General features: G+C 34.6%; 1 protein-coding gene across 2 annotated transcripts in view; it reads right to left on the reverse strand.

Moving 5' to 3' along the window:
• Positions 1–3,944: 3,944 nt before the first annotated feature.
• SCYL2 (SCY1-like 2 (S. cerevisiae)) overlaps positions 3,945–18,587 on the reverse strand; it is a 29,739-nt gene continuing 15,096 nt past the window's right edge. The window contains exons 7-17 of one of the 2 annotated variants that reach the window (XM_009999030.1): positions 17,813–17,938; positions 16,259–16,435; positions 12,453–12,575; positions 11,098–11,211; positions 10,498–10,630; positions 8,625–8,743; positions 7,869–7,969; positions 7,107–7,173; positions 6,905–6,994; positions 5,778–5,897; positions 3,945–5,186 (exon numbers count right to left, since the gene is read on the reverse strand). In XM_009999030.1, the coding sequence (XP_009997332.1) occupies positions 4,536–5,186; positions 5,778–5,897; positions 6,905–6,994; positions 7,107–7,173; positions 7,869–7,969; positions 8,625–8,743; positions 10,498–10,630; positions 11,098–11,211; positions 12,453–12,575; positions 16,259–16,435; positions 17,813–17,938 (1,821 nt within the window). In that variant the 3' untranslated portion in view covers positions 3,945–4,535. The remainder of the gene's footprint in view (positions 5,187–5,777; positions 5,898–6,904; positions 6,995–7,106; positions 7,174–7,868; positions 7,970–8,624; positions 8,744–10,497; positions 10,631–11,097; positions 11,212–12,452; positions 12,576–16,258; positions 16,436–17,812; positions 17,939–18,587) is intronic. The other variant, XM_009999029.1, reaches the window with a different exon arrangement.

Genomic DNA, 18,587 nt, shown 5'->3' on the forward strand with positions numbered 1-18,587 from the left:
AACAGGGTATTTTTTCTATACTCCATCTCTCTCTCTATTTCTTTCACTGGAAATGGCACAAATCAGCAATATCCCACCCACCCCCATTAAAAAATTCCTAATCAATAAACAAAGGTAACTCAAAGTCGAAAAATCTCATCTGTAATGAGAGATCCAGGATTCATAAACTTATATTTATAACCTTTCAATTTCTGCTCAAGTTACATAGATATAGGCAGACTAATAATGTAAATTTGTGACAGATAACAAAGGTATCATATAATTGCTAGCCTATACGGAAGCCTTGTGGGATCTGATTGAAACCTAACTTCTCTTTAAATCTTTGCTCTTTAGGTGCAAATGAACTGAAAAATCTAAAATCCTGTACTCTATATACACACTTACTTATCTATCTACAGACATAGGTAACATTCTAACATGGGTTATAATACAGATGTTAACTTTTTTTTTTTTACTTTAAATGGCCATTGGGATTATTTGTTTAAGTTCCACATAAATGTGAAACAGGTGTTGCTAAAAAGTCTAAACTTAACAAAAAAGGAAAGTTTTAAATAATAAGGCTTAAAATGTGCACCTATCCATCAAAAAATTCAACCTTTTAATTGGGGTACTTGGCATCTCTGCAGACTCTGTAAGGCCATGACTTCCCAAGACATTTCTAATTCACACCACCATGGAGAGAGGAAGACCCATTTCCCCAGTAAAATTTTTCTCTCCATCTCCCAAGTAATTGGTGGACTCCTTTACCTCTCAAAGGATTCCTCTAGTACTGCTGTCCTACTGGATAAGCAGGTTCCACAGGTTGCTCTGTGCCTTATTGACACCACTTGTGTGAAAAGGAAGAGAAAGTCTGCTCCTTCCTCCATCCTTGAAATGACACTTGTAGAATTTCACTCCCTGTTTCTCTCCCCTTAAGAGAGGCAAACTGAGGGGCTGCTAAGCTAATAATTAACTCAGTAGTTTGCAGGTTCCTCTCCATCAGTGCCAGCAGAGGCTTTTCAAGCCTCTTAAACAATCCATTTAGCAGGATTAATTTGTTTTCTGAGTTTTCAGAAGATGCTTCAGTTTCATATTTAAAACCAAATGGAACCAATACAGAAAACACTGCTGTCTTGTTGCAGTCACATTAATTTAGCATAGACCAGAGGAGCCAAAGGACAACTGATGCATATACTTATCATGTGCAGCTACTTCTACCTCTTTTATTCTTTTGTAGCAAACATAATATAGATAAATCAATTAAAGAATAGGAATTTATACCCTTCTCTTTACCTCTCCTTTACAAATGAATGTAAAGTAAAGCAGGTGCCCTGAGCAGTTCAGCCCAGACTCCACTTTATTTTCCACAGTGGAATGAAGATCTGCTCACAGTGGGCGATGGCAGTGGGTGCAGAAGGTAGAGGCTGTAAGGTGATGATACAATCTGCCAGGCTTCCACATTTTTTCCATTAAATTAGGTTGAAAACAAAGGGTAGAAATTTTGTCTAATTTTCAGTATTGTTCAAGCCATGGTAATAAGAAATTATTTTAGATCAGATTACTTTTTCAGTAACAGAATTTGCAATTTCATAATCAGATACAGATTTCAAATCTGTTTTCTCCTTCTGTTCTGCACTAGGGCTAGATAGTCCCTCTGCTTCAGACAACGCTAGATGTAACAAAGCTGGATGCTTTCCATCCAATTCTAGAAATAGGAGGTCCCTGGAATGTCCACATTATGTAACACTGTCCCTTCCACCTACTCCTCCCCAAACAACTTGGATGTGAAGTACAACTGCTGCTCTCAAACAACGGCATCCACTCTGGCCACAAGATGAGTCTTCCAGGCTCTTGCAAGGCCTCAGAATGACAACTTGTACGCGTAGAGATCAACTAGACAAGGCTCTCTAAAGAAAAACTATTGTAGCAAGAGCCAAGTGGCACACGGCCTTAATGACTTACCTCTTGCAACTCCTCTTCCCTTTAAGTTAAGAAGAAATAATTAGAGAACTTCACACACACAGTTTCCTGACACAATAAGCAGGAAGCATCTACAGGGAAGAGAGATTTGACCTTCTCATTTTAATTAAAGTTAATTTTTCATTTTTATTTTTAAATAACTGGAAAATTTTGTTAAAACTTTCATAAGCACCCTTTTAAGTTTTCTTTCTTGTTATTCTTATATTCTGGTCATTTTGGAGTTGCAGTTAACAAGAGAAATCAAAAGTATGTTTTCAAATCCAAATTTTTTTAAAAATGACATTACTTGAGCCAGGTAAAGATCTTATTCCATCACATTACTACTGCACAGAAGAGCCTCTCTTAATTTGAATCTGTAGGATTTTTTTTTTTATTTTGTTCCTAAAAATAGATGGTATTCTCAGATAGCCCAGGTCAAAAGCACATACCCCAAACCCCACACTTAGGCAGGTCTAGTATATAAAATCAGCTAATATTTTTTTCAGCTGATTTTCCTTCCAATAGATTAAATTAAAATCCGTTTCTGAAAAGTCCCCAGACTAGAGAGATTTGTGACTGAAAATGCAGCACAGGACACTGACATTTAAGACTGCCTTTACCACGATGTATTAATTTAATACACTGTAGAGTCCTAAGAGATGTTATTTCTAAGACAGACTTATTTTCCAAATAATTTAGAGGAATACAGATTCAAGTAATTCTTCAAAGGCTTGCCTCATGTTACCCTAAGAAAACATAGCTTTCAAAAGTTGACATAAAAAAAGACATTAGTGTGATTGAGAGTATAGTACACTAGTAACTGTAAACGAACTTCAACAGCTTAACAGTTCTAGTATTGTACTTAAGTTTACACAGATATCTTACAATCTTTATCATGACTATTAACTGCACATAACCATCACAATGCGTTAAGTATTGTTTTCTAAACCACAATTTCACTGGTCCCGGGTATTTTAAAATAATAGGACTAAGGCAGCAGCTAGAATACATAAACGATTCTTTAAGAAATATGCTTAGTGCTATTATCACTTTGAACTGTGGAAATATAACAAAATACAAGTCACATTTACAGCATAAGGCCCTTTGGTTTCTTAAGCAGCAAATGAAAGAACAATTTATTCAGTGAAAGGCTTTGAAAAATAAAGCATGTAGGCTTTCCAAAAAAAGGCAACTAGTTCTTTCCTTCTCAAAATAGTCAGCTCTACTCTTCAAATAGTACGTAAGAAAGCTCCTGAAATTCCTAGGAAAGAAAAAGTTAAAGCCCAACAGTAGTATCCGACAGAACAAAGGTTCTATCATGGGCAAGCTGAACATACACCTTCTGGGAAGTAGAAGAAACTGCTGTTCGGTTTTCTTTGGAGAGCTTTATTAAATTTGGAGTAATACAATAAAAAGGATCTGAAATGCTTGTGTCTTTATTATATATTCTAGGGCTTAAAATCCATATTTGAGAATTCGCTTGGTATTCATCTATCCTTCATAAGGACTTGAGTCAAACAAAATTAAAATTAAATAGTTCATTCTAGTCAAGGCAATTTATGGCAGTCTGCTTTTTCACACAATCATGTGCAACTTGTATGAAACTATCTTCTTCCATCTTCCCAACAGAGCCAAAAATCTATGAAGTAATTAAAGATATTTCTGTGTAACTAAACAGTGTGTGTTCAGTTCCACAGTTAGGGCAGTCAACATTGGAATTTTACAGAGAGCATTCTTTTTAGGAGGTTCCATAGCTTCTCATACTCTTTTTCTTTTCACATCAGTTAGAAGCAGTGTCAAATTAGCCAAAACACTGGAATACATAATGTGATCAAGTCACCACATGTATTTTAAAAGTGGTATGTTGCTTTTTGCTATGTGGCTGGTAACAAGCATCTGGCATTATACAACAGGTCCTAAGTCAGCCAGTGCTCTTACCTTGTCCGAGACTTGCTCAAAATTTTAAAACAAATTAATGCCTCCTGAATCATGTTGTTGTTTACTACCAAAATATTTTCTCTTCATAGCCTCTTACACAGTTACTCCTTGGAGATCTTTCTATGTAACATAACTTTTTGAGGCAGCATAAGAATTTACTTTTTGCAAACTGTCACATGGCAAAAAGAAAATTTGTGCCAAATTCAGGAAACACAAACCATCTATAAGAATTTAGCAGGCACTGAAAGGACTGAGCAACAGGATGGTGTTATCCCAGCATTATTACCCCCTAAGCATTTTTGTTGGACTTCAGAAATAAAATTTTGTAGTAACTTTCAAAGGAGTTGATTGAGTACACCTCTGAATAATTCTGAAATACTTAGCTGCTTCTTTTTTAATTGAATATAGGCATCCTACCTTCAGTGCTCGGATGTTCAGTAAAGAGACAGGAAATTTTTAGTATGTAAGATGACCTTGCACTTTGCAATTCCACTGCAGTACCAGGTGAATGCAACATCAGTCTTTTTTCCAGTGCAAAAGTCTTTACTTTGCTGGGTTGAAAGTTTCCCCACGTCACGCCTTTACTAATCAAAAAACATGTTAATCAACTTACCCAGGATCCAAATTTCATCCACCTTTGAAAGAAGAAAACAAAGCATTTACCCAAAAAGATCTTTTAAGTCATTACTAGCTGAGCTGCTGTTTGTCATTGTGTTTGCTGGTTGTGCAAAGTTCTGAGGAGCAAAGAAAGGATTACCCTGTATACCAAATCCAGGCTGTCCCATCATGTTCATCTGAGGTCCCAAGACTGAACTGCTTGCAGCTGGGGACCCTTGTGGGGGTACAAACTGATTAACCCACTGGTTTGATTTCTGTTGAGCCAACTGTTTCATACTAACTTTGGGTTTTTGAGGACCAAAAAGATTATCTAGAGCAGACATATCTGGGGGTCTGTTTTGTTGTGTCAGTGGAGAGATTGCAGGTGCAGCATTCATCGGACTGTAATTTGGCATATTGGCAGTTGGTGCAATGTTCATCTTGGGTGTTCCTGTTGCACTTGGACCACTGAAGAAATTCTGAGTGGTGGGACCAGCTCCCATGCTGAATCCAGCAGTCTGAAAACCCATATTAGTATTTAGTCCATTTGTTATATTTCTCTTTGTGTTGTCAACAGATGATGAAAATCCCATTCCAACACCTATAGCAGGGACAGCAGAGAAGCTGTTTGAAGATGCAACTTTAGCTTTGTTGATTGAATGGCTGGTCAAAGATGACATATTATCAATCAAGGTATCTGTCAAGTCTTTTGTCTGCAAAATACATAAAATACAGTTAACGGTTTTTCCTGTACAAATACTCTAGCAACAGTCTTTGTCATTGCTCCTGCAGAAGTGGCATTCATTTTTCGTAACTTAGAATTTACTGCATGGAGTTGGGCATGAAATGTAATTACACACAAGAGCAATTATGTTATTTGCATTCTTTGCTACTTAGAACTAACAGTTATATTATTCTAATTTGACAACTAAGATGATACACTAAATAATACTGTGATATTTGCTTATGTGTCCTATTCCTGTCTCAAATTCTTTTATATATTTAGTTAATAAACTCTAAAGAGCAAAACCTTTTTTAATATGTGCTTTTTCCTTATCAAGAACAATGGCCTTCCAGTAACAATTATTCCTTTGGCAAGTCCTGCAATTTAAAAAATAGGATATATTGCTAATGCAAATGGAAGGCAGATTAAGATTTATTTTAGTTTTTCTCAGCTGTACCACTGTACTACTAGTGAAAACAAAGGTGACTCACGGGGCAAAAAAAGCTAAATTCATAGAGCACTTGAAAGGAAAAAGCACCACAGCTCCAATGGAAAAGTGCAGTAGTTTGTTCTTTCTCACCTGCTTCACTGGAGGTGTTACTGTAGCTGCTTGTGGTTTAAGAGGTTGTTGGCTTTTCAGTTTCTGTGCCTGTTCTTGTTCTTTAGCTAACTTCTGCTTCTCTTCAAGTGTAAGTGATGCCTTTAAAATAGAAAGTATTGACACTAAGTTGCACAGAATGGTTATTCTACAATGATATTTCATAAATAGCACTGCCCTTTCAGTAACATGTGGTAGAACAGAACACAACATTTATACAAAAGGGAAAGGGGGTAAGCACAAAATAGATTGTAATATTTATCATATTGCCAAAGAAGGACTTTAAGCAAATAAATACAAACTTAAAAAAGCATAATGAGAAATCTGGGCAGATCACAAATAAAGAGGTATTACAACAAAACCATTTTAGCTTTGTCTTCTCAACGTTGGGCCTAAGAAAAAGTGATTGTCACTATTTTTGGTTTTATACGGTTACCAATTGGCACTTGATACAGAACTGTAACTGATGATGAAGTTGTAAAGGGAATTTTATTTTAAGGTTACTTAAGAGGCTTTTCAGGATTTTAACTCTATTTTTGTTAATTATGAAGGACAACACCATAAAATTATTCCCCCTCAGTGAAAGATTAGTAACAGGGTTCAGGTAAGTAGAAATGGAAATTATAAAAGGTATAGATTCTGGGGATCCACTTACATTATTAACAGTGTGAAAAGAATTTTACTATTGTTTATCCTTATTTTTAATATTCTACATCATGTCGTGCTTTTTCTTTGCTTTTTATATTTACCTCCACATTGACTGTTCAGTTTCACTTAACGTTGAATCGTTCAGTAAATGTTAGCCTCTGCTACTACAGGGAATTCTACATTTTATCTTCATCTCTGTAATTTTACCATAAAGTTCTCTATTCTGATTTTCCTATCTAAATTCACTGCTGAAGTTTCAGTTTCATTGAAATCTAAAATTAAGGTGAAAGAAATTGGCCCAAAATTTATAATTCTAATTGCTGCCTACTTTGTACAAAGCTATTTTCAAGAACAGGCATTCACAGAAATTCAAGGATATGATCTGAACACTTCATGCAACCACATAGCAGCCTTGTATTAGACAGATGGATGTTACAGGATACCAAACAAAAACATCTCACCTTTCTCTGTTTTGATGACATCTCATTCTCTTTGCTATCAGATCCACTAGTTAGAAGGTCGGTTCCACTAGTATTAAATACCTTGTCAATCTGTTTAATTTCAAAGAAACAAAACTTAGTTATTTGAAACGTTATAAGTTATTGTAACTAAGTAATTATGCATTTCAAATTTCTCTACATAAATAACACAATTGTTGCTTACCTGACTACTTGTACTACTAGATCTTGCCTCTTCAGACACACTCATTTGGTTAGCTATATCCAAAGATCTATACAGTGCAGAATATATATATTACAAAAAGGTAGCTTTGCAGTCACAACCACAACACTAATTCAGCAATGCAGATTATTCTTCTGCATTTAAACCATACACAAAAAATGCTTTATAAGAGCACTGCCATTTTATACAGAATGCCTGCTGGAGACTGGTAAATCTTAATATTCCAGATTGCAAAGGTTTCCTAATGATCATTTCACTAGGTCCAAGTTCCTCCTTTTGAAGAGGGTCACAGACTTCGGATAGCCCAAATTAACTTGTCTCAGAAAGCTCACCTCACATCAGCCTTCATAAAATAGCTTGAAATAGCTTCAAATATCATGGCCTTCCAAAAGGCTGCAATGTTTATATTTCTCCAATATGGTTTATGTTCTCAACAACTACAGAAAAGCAGCTTAGCATATAGAAGCAAGATATAAACTACTAGTGGAGCTTAGTATGAACTGTTACATTTAATTAATTAAAAATTTATGTAGAGTAATAAAATGTCACTGAATGTATAAAAGTAAAGGACTTTACTCCTATAAAACCATTAATATCACAACATTATTCTCATGCTAGGACTAATACATCTTCTTACCATTATGTTTATTTGCTAGGCTAGAGTTTTCTCACATATGGTAAAAAACTAACTGAAATATATCTCTGCTCACTTTTTCCTTCTCTAATACAAATATAAACACTTACTTCTGTTGCTCTTGCATGACATGAAGTTGCTCAAGTTTTGTTTTATGTTCTGACTCCAATCTATTAAGCATATCTTTTATAACACAAATAAAAGAATTGAACTGGAAAAGAAATATACAAGAAGTTCGGATTTTGCAGCGATGGAATTCAGACGTATAACTTAAAAGGCAGTACCTCATGAAACTTAGAAAATACAGTATTCGATAAAGTGCAGATTTTTAAGTAAATTATAATCTACTTCCACTATCTTGTGTTGGGTGCCCAACTACAAGCAGAGTGTATACTGAAACAATGAAAAATATACATCACTAATTGAAAAAAACAAAGTGGGGCAATACAATCAAAAAACCCACAGATTAGTATCACCAGGTTAATTTTTTTAAAAATCCCATAATGTATTCAAATTCCTAGTATTTCATGGCAACATGATTGTACATTTTCTGCAATACTTACCAGCAAAAGAAAGAAATATTAAGAGTGTACTTTAGCTTTTATTTTGAATTGTAACTTTTAGTAGCTAACTGCTTTAGCAGGATATTTGGAAGGCAATATTATTTATTTTTAAATTTTATACAAAATCAGTTAAATCCACTCAAAAAGAACAAGCTTTTAACATGCAACTACAGTAATATAGAAAGGTTTTTTGGTTTTGTTTATTTGTGTTTACAACAGATACATACCATTTTCCTCTGACAATAGTTAAAATTTATTCTCTGCCAATCAAGTAAAAAGCATGCAAAACAGGCATATTCCTACCTGATTGAGATTAAGATTGTTCTCAATACTAAGAGGAATCAGATGGGGCAATACTCTTCCTGCAAGCTGCTCTTTGGTAATTCCCAATTTCTTATGAGTAAATGTACATTTGTAAATACCTAACACACAATAAAAAATAGCAAAAATCATTATGTTTACTGAACAATATAAATTGCAAGTAGCACTCTAGACTACGCACTGATAATATGAATTGGCTCTGTGTGCAAGCAGAGACAAATATGATCAAGAAAAATTCATAAAAGCTAAGTACTCATCCACAACACAAACATATTACAGCAAGAGGCTTTGCTAAAGTTCAAACCAAGAGGAAGTCCAAAGTAATATTTTGCAGCTGTATTAGTCAATGTATTGTTCTGGTCAATTATCTGAGAATCTTAATATTTGTACAGAACACAAGCAAATGAATTACCACAAACTGACAAAATGCCACTGAGAAATTAAGCTGCGTTAACTAAGGATGTGTTCACTCCTGTCATATGAATGTGGCTAGGAGTTAGCATCACATTGCTCTCTGACTGCATTTTACAAAGTCTCTTACCTAGAATCTTGGGGCTGTGTTACACATTGGATCAGAAATCATGCACAGTCTTTATCTGTTCTAAAATCACTGAAGAAAGCACACTGACAGGCACGAATGATATAGTGTTAAGCCTATATTGTTTGATAGTGTTTTTGACAGGAGGATTCTCTGCTTAAAAAATCCACCTCTGCTAGCAAACACCGAACATAAAAGATCTTTCCTCACTTTCTATAGTTAGTATTAGAACAGAGCTGTCAGCTGGCCACAGAAGATACTGCATACAAGACAGAAGATTTTATGATTCTGGAAAAAAGACGAGTCCAAGTATATAAAATGGATTTTAGCCTTTTCAAAGGCTAAAATTTCAAAGTAGGGTTCACTTATCCACTGTATGCCAGCAGGATTCAGGAGTAATATAACTAAAGTAAGAGAAACACTATCCCTCCTTCTCACACAGCAAATATAAGTCAAGCTGCAAAGATTAAGGGAAACAGGCAGCTTTAAATGAGCGCAAATGATGCCCTCTTTCTGATTTTGAGCACATCAAAATGATTCTGCCATCACATACTATTATGGAGTTTAATGAGGGCTGTCGCTGGTACAGCTCAATCTTTACAAATGGTCTTCTGTCTACTATTTGTTGTCAATAAGAAAAATGGTTACTGTCTTCCAGATTTAGCCAGACAGTCACACCTCTTACTTAGCAGTGACTCTGGTCATTTGGTCACCTAGAGCCCATTGAAGTTGTTAAAATCACACAAAGTTAGGCAAGCGCCAGAGTGGCACTAGGGAAGTGCAACTGGGAACGAAGTCTCCCCTTCCAGAAGTATCAAGCCTTTTGTGAAACCTCACCCAGACTATGCTCCATTTCAGTGCAAAGGCAGCCGTGTTTGCTTAAATGTCCAACAAAATGAGTCTAACAAAACCTGTAGTGAAGAGCAGGAGATTGCCATCTGACATGCAAGAGTGATAAAGAGAATGCAATGCTAACATCTTAAAAGCTCCACTGTTATCTGTCAGAAGACAGGCCATACCCTCTGAGGGAAACAGCCTTTCTCACTGTGTGGACCATTCAGTCTGTGAAAGCGTCACAGCTCAACTGCAATGAGTACTCAGAACAGCACCCTTGAAGACTACAAATATATGTACTAGTGTTCAGAAGTACCAGCAAAAAATAAGGTAACTGAACAGGGGCACATCCAGAAAGAACCAGGAACAGAAGTTTTTAATTATAATTTTAGCAATATACAATGTAAAGATCAGTGATAATACAGAAATACAGATTCAAAACATCAAAACATGAAGAAGCAGAAAGTTTAAAATACTAATTACCTAAAATTCCCATTAGGACGGCAGGTTCCTTGGATGGAATTTGTTGTAGAAAAGGTAAAATATCATCAAGCACAAACCATTTATCCAAGTACTCCAAAATCTTGCCTAAACACACTAGTGAGTTTACCCGGACCTGTGAAATAGGACAAGAATTAAACTCTTTACTATATTTTTACTTCAGAAAAAAAAGCCATACAAAATCCACATTTGGAAGGAAAAAGGTGCTGCTGAAATTATGACATTCGTATGTTAAAATTGAAACAAGTTAAAAAAACCTTTTTGTGTCATGAAAGGAAAATATACAGTTACACACTGATTACATACCCTTGGCTTTTCTGCAGGACAGTTACCGTAGAGCACACTTTAACAATTTTTACAGTATTGTCAACAATTAGTTGCTAATAACTTTAAACATTGTTAGAGAAAAAGGTAAACAGTGCTTTTGTATTTGTAAAAAAGTAAACAAAAAAGAAAATCCCAAGAAGAAACCAAAGCATACTAATGGGCTTCTTTACAGACACAACAGCAGAAAAGCCAAAGTAATTAAAGGTAACAACATTTTCTGAGGACTGAGAGAAATAAAATTATTATGATACTTACAGCAAGTGAAGAAGTTTGCAAACATGCATTTTTAATTCTTGGAATTAATGAATTTTTCATTGATGGGTAATCTATTAAATTGGCAAACGTGGGAATTATGTTTAGGCAAAGCTCCTATAAAAACAAATTGCACATACGTTGAAAAAGCAACATGTATGTTTATTATAAAATTAGCACTAGTTTTATTCAAGATAAAATGAGTTTAAAATGTCTTCTTGAGCTTTCCTTTTAAGGAAATATTTAAGGAAACATCATGTTCAACTAAGCTAACCTTAATCTATCAAACTTGCTGAAAAATAGCTGGAATAATAAAGCATCAAGATAGAACCCTGGAAAATAGATTTTAAAAAACCCCATAAATTTATAATAAAATATTTGGATAGCAAGAATATATTGCATTTTCACAAAACAGCTCTATATAAAAAACCACCTTTTAGTACATCAAACTGTAACATCTTCCTACATAAATCAAGCAAGTTCAAATGAGTACTATCAACAACACTGCAGCAGCATGATAGGCTGAAAGCTAAAAGAGCATATAAAGATTAAACACACTTGGGTAACAGAAAAAAATAATACTCAATTTTAGCCCCATTTCAAAAAAATAAGAGACAGCAATAGGTTAAAAGTAAATACCTGAGTAACCAAACTACTGATGCAGTAAAACCTCAAGCCAGGTATTTAGCAACAAAAACCATTCTCCATAATATTGCAAGGCTTTGCAAAGGTGAAAGTCACATCTGATTATCCAAATTCTTCTTTAAGAAATATTTTATTTTTTTATCTCCCCCACCCACTCCCAAATAACTTTGGCTAACTGGATGTGAATTACAGCAGAAGACTGATTTCCAAAAAAAAAAAAAAAAAAAGACCCTTAGAAAGGCAGAGAAAGCATGAAGAGAAAAAATAAAATAATGATACATAAAAATGTCATCAGAAGTACATTAATACGATTTTACAGCAAATCAGGTCTTCCAAGGTTAACTGTCAGCACATATTGCTAACAGTGGCGCCAAAGAATAAGTCACCAATAACTGGCAAGACCATGCATGCCTGTATAGTTTGTGTGGCTCAAGAAAATCCACATCCTACTTCTTGCTATGGTGGCTGGTCAGAATTTAGGGTAAAAGCATTAGAGCAACAATCAAATAGTGTCCCCTGGAAAATAAGGGAACTGAATTTTCTTTTACTAAACCAAATTTTCTTTAATAAAACATTAATCTCTGTCAACATTCAGGAATATTACACAGATTTCTCTTTTTTTTTTTTCAAATAAACAAACACAATGGCATACAGCACATCAGCTTAAACAAAGGAGAAGAGGCTGTTTTAAATAAAGCCTGCAATTATTATACCTGAATCTGAATTGAAGGTGCTTCCAAGGCTCTATAAACCATTGGTAGAACACTATTCTTTATTTCATCTGGTGGAGTTTTGGTTAGAAGCAAGTCCATTTTTTGCAGGAAGATCAACAAGATCTATTAAAAAAAGGACAATTCAGAAGCTAAAAAGCTTTAACTCCAGAAACATATATTTAGAATATAAACTGTGTTGTATTATATCATAAAAACTTCAGAAGTTTTCTTGTAACTAAGTAAATGTGATCACTTACCATGTTGCTTGCCTGAAGGCATGGAAGACAAAAAATACTTTGACATATCATTTTAAAAACAGCAAATACAAATTAAACAAAAATGCATGTTCTAGACTAATCCCTCTGAAATAAGAAATAAAAATAGTTTCTATTTACAATATAGTCTTTTTCTTAAACTCCACCTACAGAAAATCTTCATAAACACATCACTACTGAAAAAGCTAAGCTTTCAAAAAATTATCGCTCAAAGGCTGTCCTCAAAACATTTGACCACAACTCCACATATAAAAGCTGCATGTATAATCAAAATAGGTACATATTGAAAATAATATCACAGATACTACATGGACACAAAATACCTTTATTCTGTTTCACATGGAAATTATTTATAATAAAATAAAAAATCCCCAATAAAAAATATTCACATCACATTAACCTAAAAAGCAACACTAGAATAGCACATTCACACAGTGGGATCCACCTTGCTTAGCCTTAACCATCTAAAAGTTAGCAGCTATTCTAGATTAATCACTCAGGCTCAGTCTCCAATATAGAGAGCTACACAACTGATTAAACTCATGCCTCATCTCAGATAGGTGAGGCAATTTGCTACAGGTGACACTGACTACCATTGACATCTAAACTCCTTTTAGAAAATAGGTTAGACTAGATGGATAAATTGGAGTGAATGGTATCACATTCATAATCAAAAGTCAGGTTCTTCATAGGAGGAAAATATTTCCTTTTTTAAGTCTAAAAATGTATAGCAAGCAGTGCTTGTATGTCAAATAAGAAGAATCATGATAGTGTAGAAATTCAAGTGTGCCAAGTCCACATTTAAGTTTCCTCTTTCATTTGCTTCCTTTATAGGGAAGAAAACCAAATTCTTTTAACTGCAGCTAATGTGTGCTTTCTTATTATATAAATACCTAAAACATTACCTTATTATATAATTACATAAAAAATTACTAATACTCATATTCATTCATTCATTCCATGAACACTGAAATATCCACAAATTTGCGAGAATCACGAGTGAGACGGACCAGCTAACTTTTTAGGTCAGATTTTATATATTCTTGAATAAATAATTTTTATTTGCCCTAAATTTGTTTTTTTGAAACATTCATGTGTTCATAACCTTGTTCTCTTGTCTAGCAACCCTGTCATGCTGTGACATGACAGTTTGCATGTTAGCTAAATGTGTATTTTTGGAGGAGGATAATTTGATTATTTTTGCAAATTTAAAAAGGACATGAATGAAACCTGTTATTTTACAACTAGAGAAGCTTCTTTAAAACAGGAACTAGATATTTGAACATATAACAGACTGCTTTTAAGTTAAACATTGTACTACATAGAGATTTAGCTTTCACTATGCAGCTCAGAAGCAGTTCAGCTGTTTTCCACCGGCTGTCAATGCTTTTCAACTAAGATACCATAAAGCAGAATAGGTTTTGATTTCTGTCTACTTGTCCTTAACTTGAATGTAGTCATGCTATTCCAATGAACCCATTTTATTTTTAGGTTTGAGCTCTACACTTATTTGTCTTTTCAAGTAGAAACTAAGATGTCACAGATTCAAACACACCATCTAATAAGCAAGAAGCAGAAGGTGGACTCTAAACAATAATGCTAAAGATGTGCTTTGTTCATCAGTACAGAGCCCAGCATTGTCAGGGTACCTTGATGTACTGAATTAGAGTATGACCTTATAGCACATCATATGCTAACTCGCTATGGATTCCCCTAGATATAAATTACGGGCTTGTCTACATTGAGAAGCCATGTCAGAGTAGGGTAGGATGGTAAATTACAACACACTCGTTACTCCATGCTAACTTCAAAAGCATGGTAAGAATTAATAGTTTAACTAAATATTCAATTTTCATTTCATAAATTCCCTCATACAAAGACAGAGTGAACAATGGATAACAGTATTTTCATACTGAATTACAGGAGCCTCCTCATGATACATTCACTTCCTAACTCAAGTGCCCTACAAAAGCCAAGCTAAGTATCTTGAGAGGGTGTTTGCAAGAAACACTGATACCTTCCCCATCTGCCCATCTCCATGAGTTACTAACACACAAGAACTGGACATTTTTGTCTTGCACAAAGGCAGACCTGAAAGTCTGTCCCCTGACATTCTGAACCTTTATTTTTTTTCCCTGAATTCCTGGTATATTTTTTAACCATGCGAACCTGTCCTAGAATACTTAAATAATCTTTACCATACTAAAAAGACCATAGAAATAGTAGTGGAACAAACTGTCTAGTACTTATGTGAATTAAAAACGTCAACGTAACTTATTATACAACATCTAGAAAACTACAAACTTCACAAAAGTAGCTCTCTGTGAGCTGACCCCAAGTCTGTATTTCGCTTCCCTCATTTCTCAAGAAATAAACCAGCTTTTTTTCGTCTGTTGCACTCCAAAGATAACTTTGAGACAAACTTTTTTGCAGTGAGGACTGTCTCACAAACCTGATGTTTAATGTAGCAAAGCACAATGTTACTTTTAGGGATAAAACAGCATAAATAAGATGTTCACTGGCTTTTGGCTGGTAAGATGTTTTGTTATTTCCAGACAACGACAAAGAAAATATTAAGTAGTTCTAATTTTTGGAGGTATTATCAGTTACAAAATTGTCCCCTCTCCCCTCTCCACAGCATAGTAAGAGCTCTCTGATCCAGTTTAACAAAACCCAGAAAGAAAAGGTCTGCTTGTTCATTCCTATATTTATCTTGCCCTTTAAAATGCTCTGCAGAGAAATAACAGCATCCAGCAGTAAACCAAGGTAAGCTAGAAGGAAACTGTAGCTGCCTTTTATCTGTGGAGACACAATGCCCACCTTAGTGACAGAAATCTCAGGAACCATCATGCATATGGTGTTGACAAAAGGATGCAAATGTTCTGCTCCATTACGGTATTGAGAACATTTTACTACTTTTATGCATGTGAACAACAGAAAAAAAACGTATACTTCACTTCCACAATATGTGTCAAATAAAATGAAACAAATTTTACAAATTTGTGGCCAGCCCTCAAATAAACACTGTTTTATTATAATCAATAAACAGCACTTAACAGAGTGTCAAAGTAACAACTTTTCCACTCGATAATACCAGTGTCAGCAATCTCGATACAAGAAAAAAAAAAATAAAAATCATAGGTTCAGCTGCTGTTAGAATATGTGCAAATACTGTACTCCACAAGACTGCTCAGATTGGCTAGATAATTGATAAAATGCTTACAAATATAACTTCTACAATCAACCAAAACCAAAATCGAGTGGTATATTAAATGTTGGGTTTTTTTCTCATCTATTATCACCTATAAATGCAGATATATCTTCAGAAAACCCATCTTAAAAAGCAGGGGTAGAGGCTTTGTGAATTTCCTGGAAAAAATCAATTTCATATGAATCAAGACTGACTGCTTGGGTTACAGAGCAGGTTGGGCAATCTGTGTAAAGCTGGAAAAGGGAAATAGAACAATTAGTCATTTTTCATGGAAAAAACATAAAAATGAAAAAAGTGTAATCTGAACAATACTAACATACCTGGATTGGTTCTTGCTGCTTAAAAACAGGACCAAGATCAGGCAGAATGAGCCTGATATATTCCTCTTTGGTGCACTCCTCAGCAATAAGGAGGACATTAGGCAAGACAAAGGGTACCATATCAGGATTCACAAATTCAGAAGTCAAGCAAGGCAAGATTCGCTGAATTATAACACGCTAAAAAAAAACAACAAGCATGCGTCACATTGTACTGCAGTGCTGTAAGATACTTCTGGGCCAGCTCAATGGCTATTGCATTAATGTGATATTTACAAAAAAGCAGACCAGCAATTTTCAATTTTGAACTCTTATTTTCACAGTATACTTTATCTAATTTACACCTTGCTACTTTGCTTATTCTTCTCTCTTTGCTCTCAAAACAAAACTGGAGACTGTAACAACTGTAATCAACAAAAAGGAATTAACTGTACAGAAAATAGGACTTTCAGTCACAAACATGAATTATGAAAACCTTACTCAATACGCTTTCTTCAAAAAGACCCTAAAAAGGCCCTTAAAAAAGACCCTGTCATTCCCCCAAAATAATCAGTTTTTCCCATCACACACTGAGCAAACACATAATTCTACTATACCTCCCTGTAAAAATCCAGGTACATCATTCTGTAAACTGGAAAAACTGCTGAAAAAACAGGTATTTACATGGTGGATGTTCTCAAATGCTTTAAAAGTCACTAAAGAGAAACACACAACTCCAGGGCACAGTCTCTTTCCTCACAAAATATACTATCAAGACAGAAATAAAACAGTAAAAATGCCCTAAAGGTGATTAGGTCAGCCAATGGCTGTCTAATATTGTGAGGCATTTATTTCCAAATTCAAAGCATCAGTTATTTCTGATCAATAGAAAAGTTTAAAACTTTCAAAAGTTTAAAACTTTCATGTAATGGTTGAGAAGCTCAGTTATTCTATCATGGATTAAACTAATACCATTTTTCTATCACATAGGCATTATGCCTTATATAAATTAAAGAATACCACAAATGGAAAAGGAGTCAGTCTAAACAAAGTGTCTGACACTACACAAAAGAAATCTGTAATGACAGACGTTTGCCTTTGAGGCTTCAGGGCACTCCTGGCACAAGCAAGCACTTAAGTCTGTTGAAGGGAAATGAATTCAACATTGAAGTACTGCCTTGCTATGAACAAACTTGAAGCTATTTTGTTGGGAGTAAAGGTGATAACTTTAAAGGGCTGTGATAGCATCTGGAAACAAAGGGAAAGCCCTGTAACTAGAGAGAAGACAACTCCCTTTCAAAGTGGATGAACTACAAGAGGACAAGCAAATTATGGTTCCTTACAAATACTGCTAGCATAATTAGCCATTTTCTGTTCATATAACTATTGGTAGCTGACGAATATTTACCCACCAATTATTTTCTGATTTCCCCTTCTTTCCCACTACTGTATCCTGACAGTCTCATGGCAGTCTGTTTTGGTACATTGCTACACAAAGCCAAGCATTCCCAGATTCAAAATATTAATAGATCTTCACATATTTTTAACTCACTATTTTAAGACACCATACAGACATACCTTAGGTAGTTTTGGCAGAACCTTTGGTAGACCTTTAAAAAACTGTGATTTCTGAAGGTTATCCCTTTGAAATAATGAATCAAAATACTGAAGCGTCATTGCTCCTACATCATCGAAGAATGGTATCTAAAAATAAGATTAAAAGCTTGTGATCTGGATGGAGACAACACTGACACTGTTACAAAGATTCTGTAATATAATAATCTATTTACTTTCTCAGTGCACTATAGTAAACCTTTAAAATTACGTGCCTGCAACTAACAATTAGAAAAGTTAATTTTTACATACTAAGTAGTATAACATTTACAGATAAAGATTGATTATTAAGACAGAATTTTCCTAACATTTTAAAGAAGCCCATGTATGTCATGTGCATCTTAAGTAACTTATTACATATGAAATAATGTCTACAAAAAAATGGAATTAAAAACTCCCCTCAATTAAAAGTTCTCCTAGGAATAATTATGCTTTTTAATGTTACAAAAAAGGATTACTGTCCACTATAATTTCTCACATTGTAACAACTAAACACATAGACCAGCTTATAAAGATGGCACCAACAAAATAGCAGGGGTTTCATCTATACCTGTGGTATGTCATATTGATACTGATAGAGCTCCTTCATCATTAATGAAAGGCTGATAAAAATACATGATGACAACATGATTGCTATATAAAAATCCATCCCAAACATTCAGTTTTCAGTTAGCTGATGAACAAAAAGACTAGAATCGTGTCTATTCCAGACCTGTGCAAACTGGAATCAAAATTTCTG

This window comes from Chaetura pelagica, unplaced genomic scaffold (assembly GCF_000747805.2).
Source record: "Chaetura pelagica isolate M959 unplaced genomic scaffold, ChaPel_1.0 scaffold725, whole genome shotgun sequence".
NCBI classification, from domain to species: Eukaryota; Metazoa; Chordata; class Aves; order Apodiformes; family Apodidae; genus Chaetura; species Chaetura pelagica.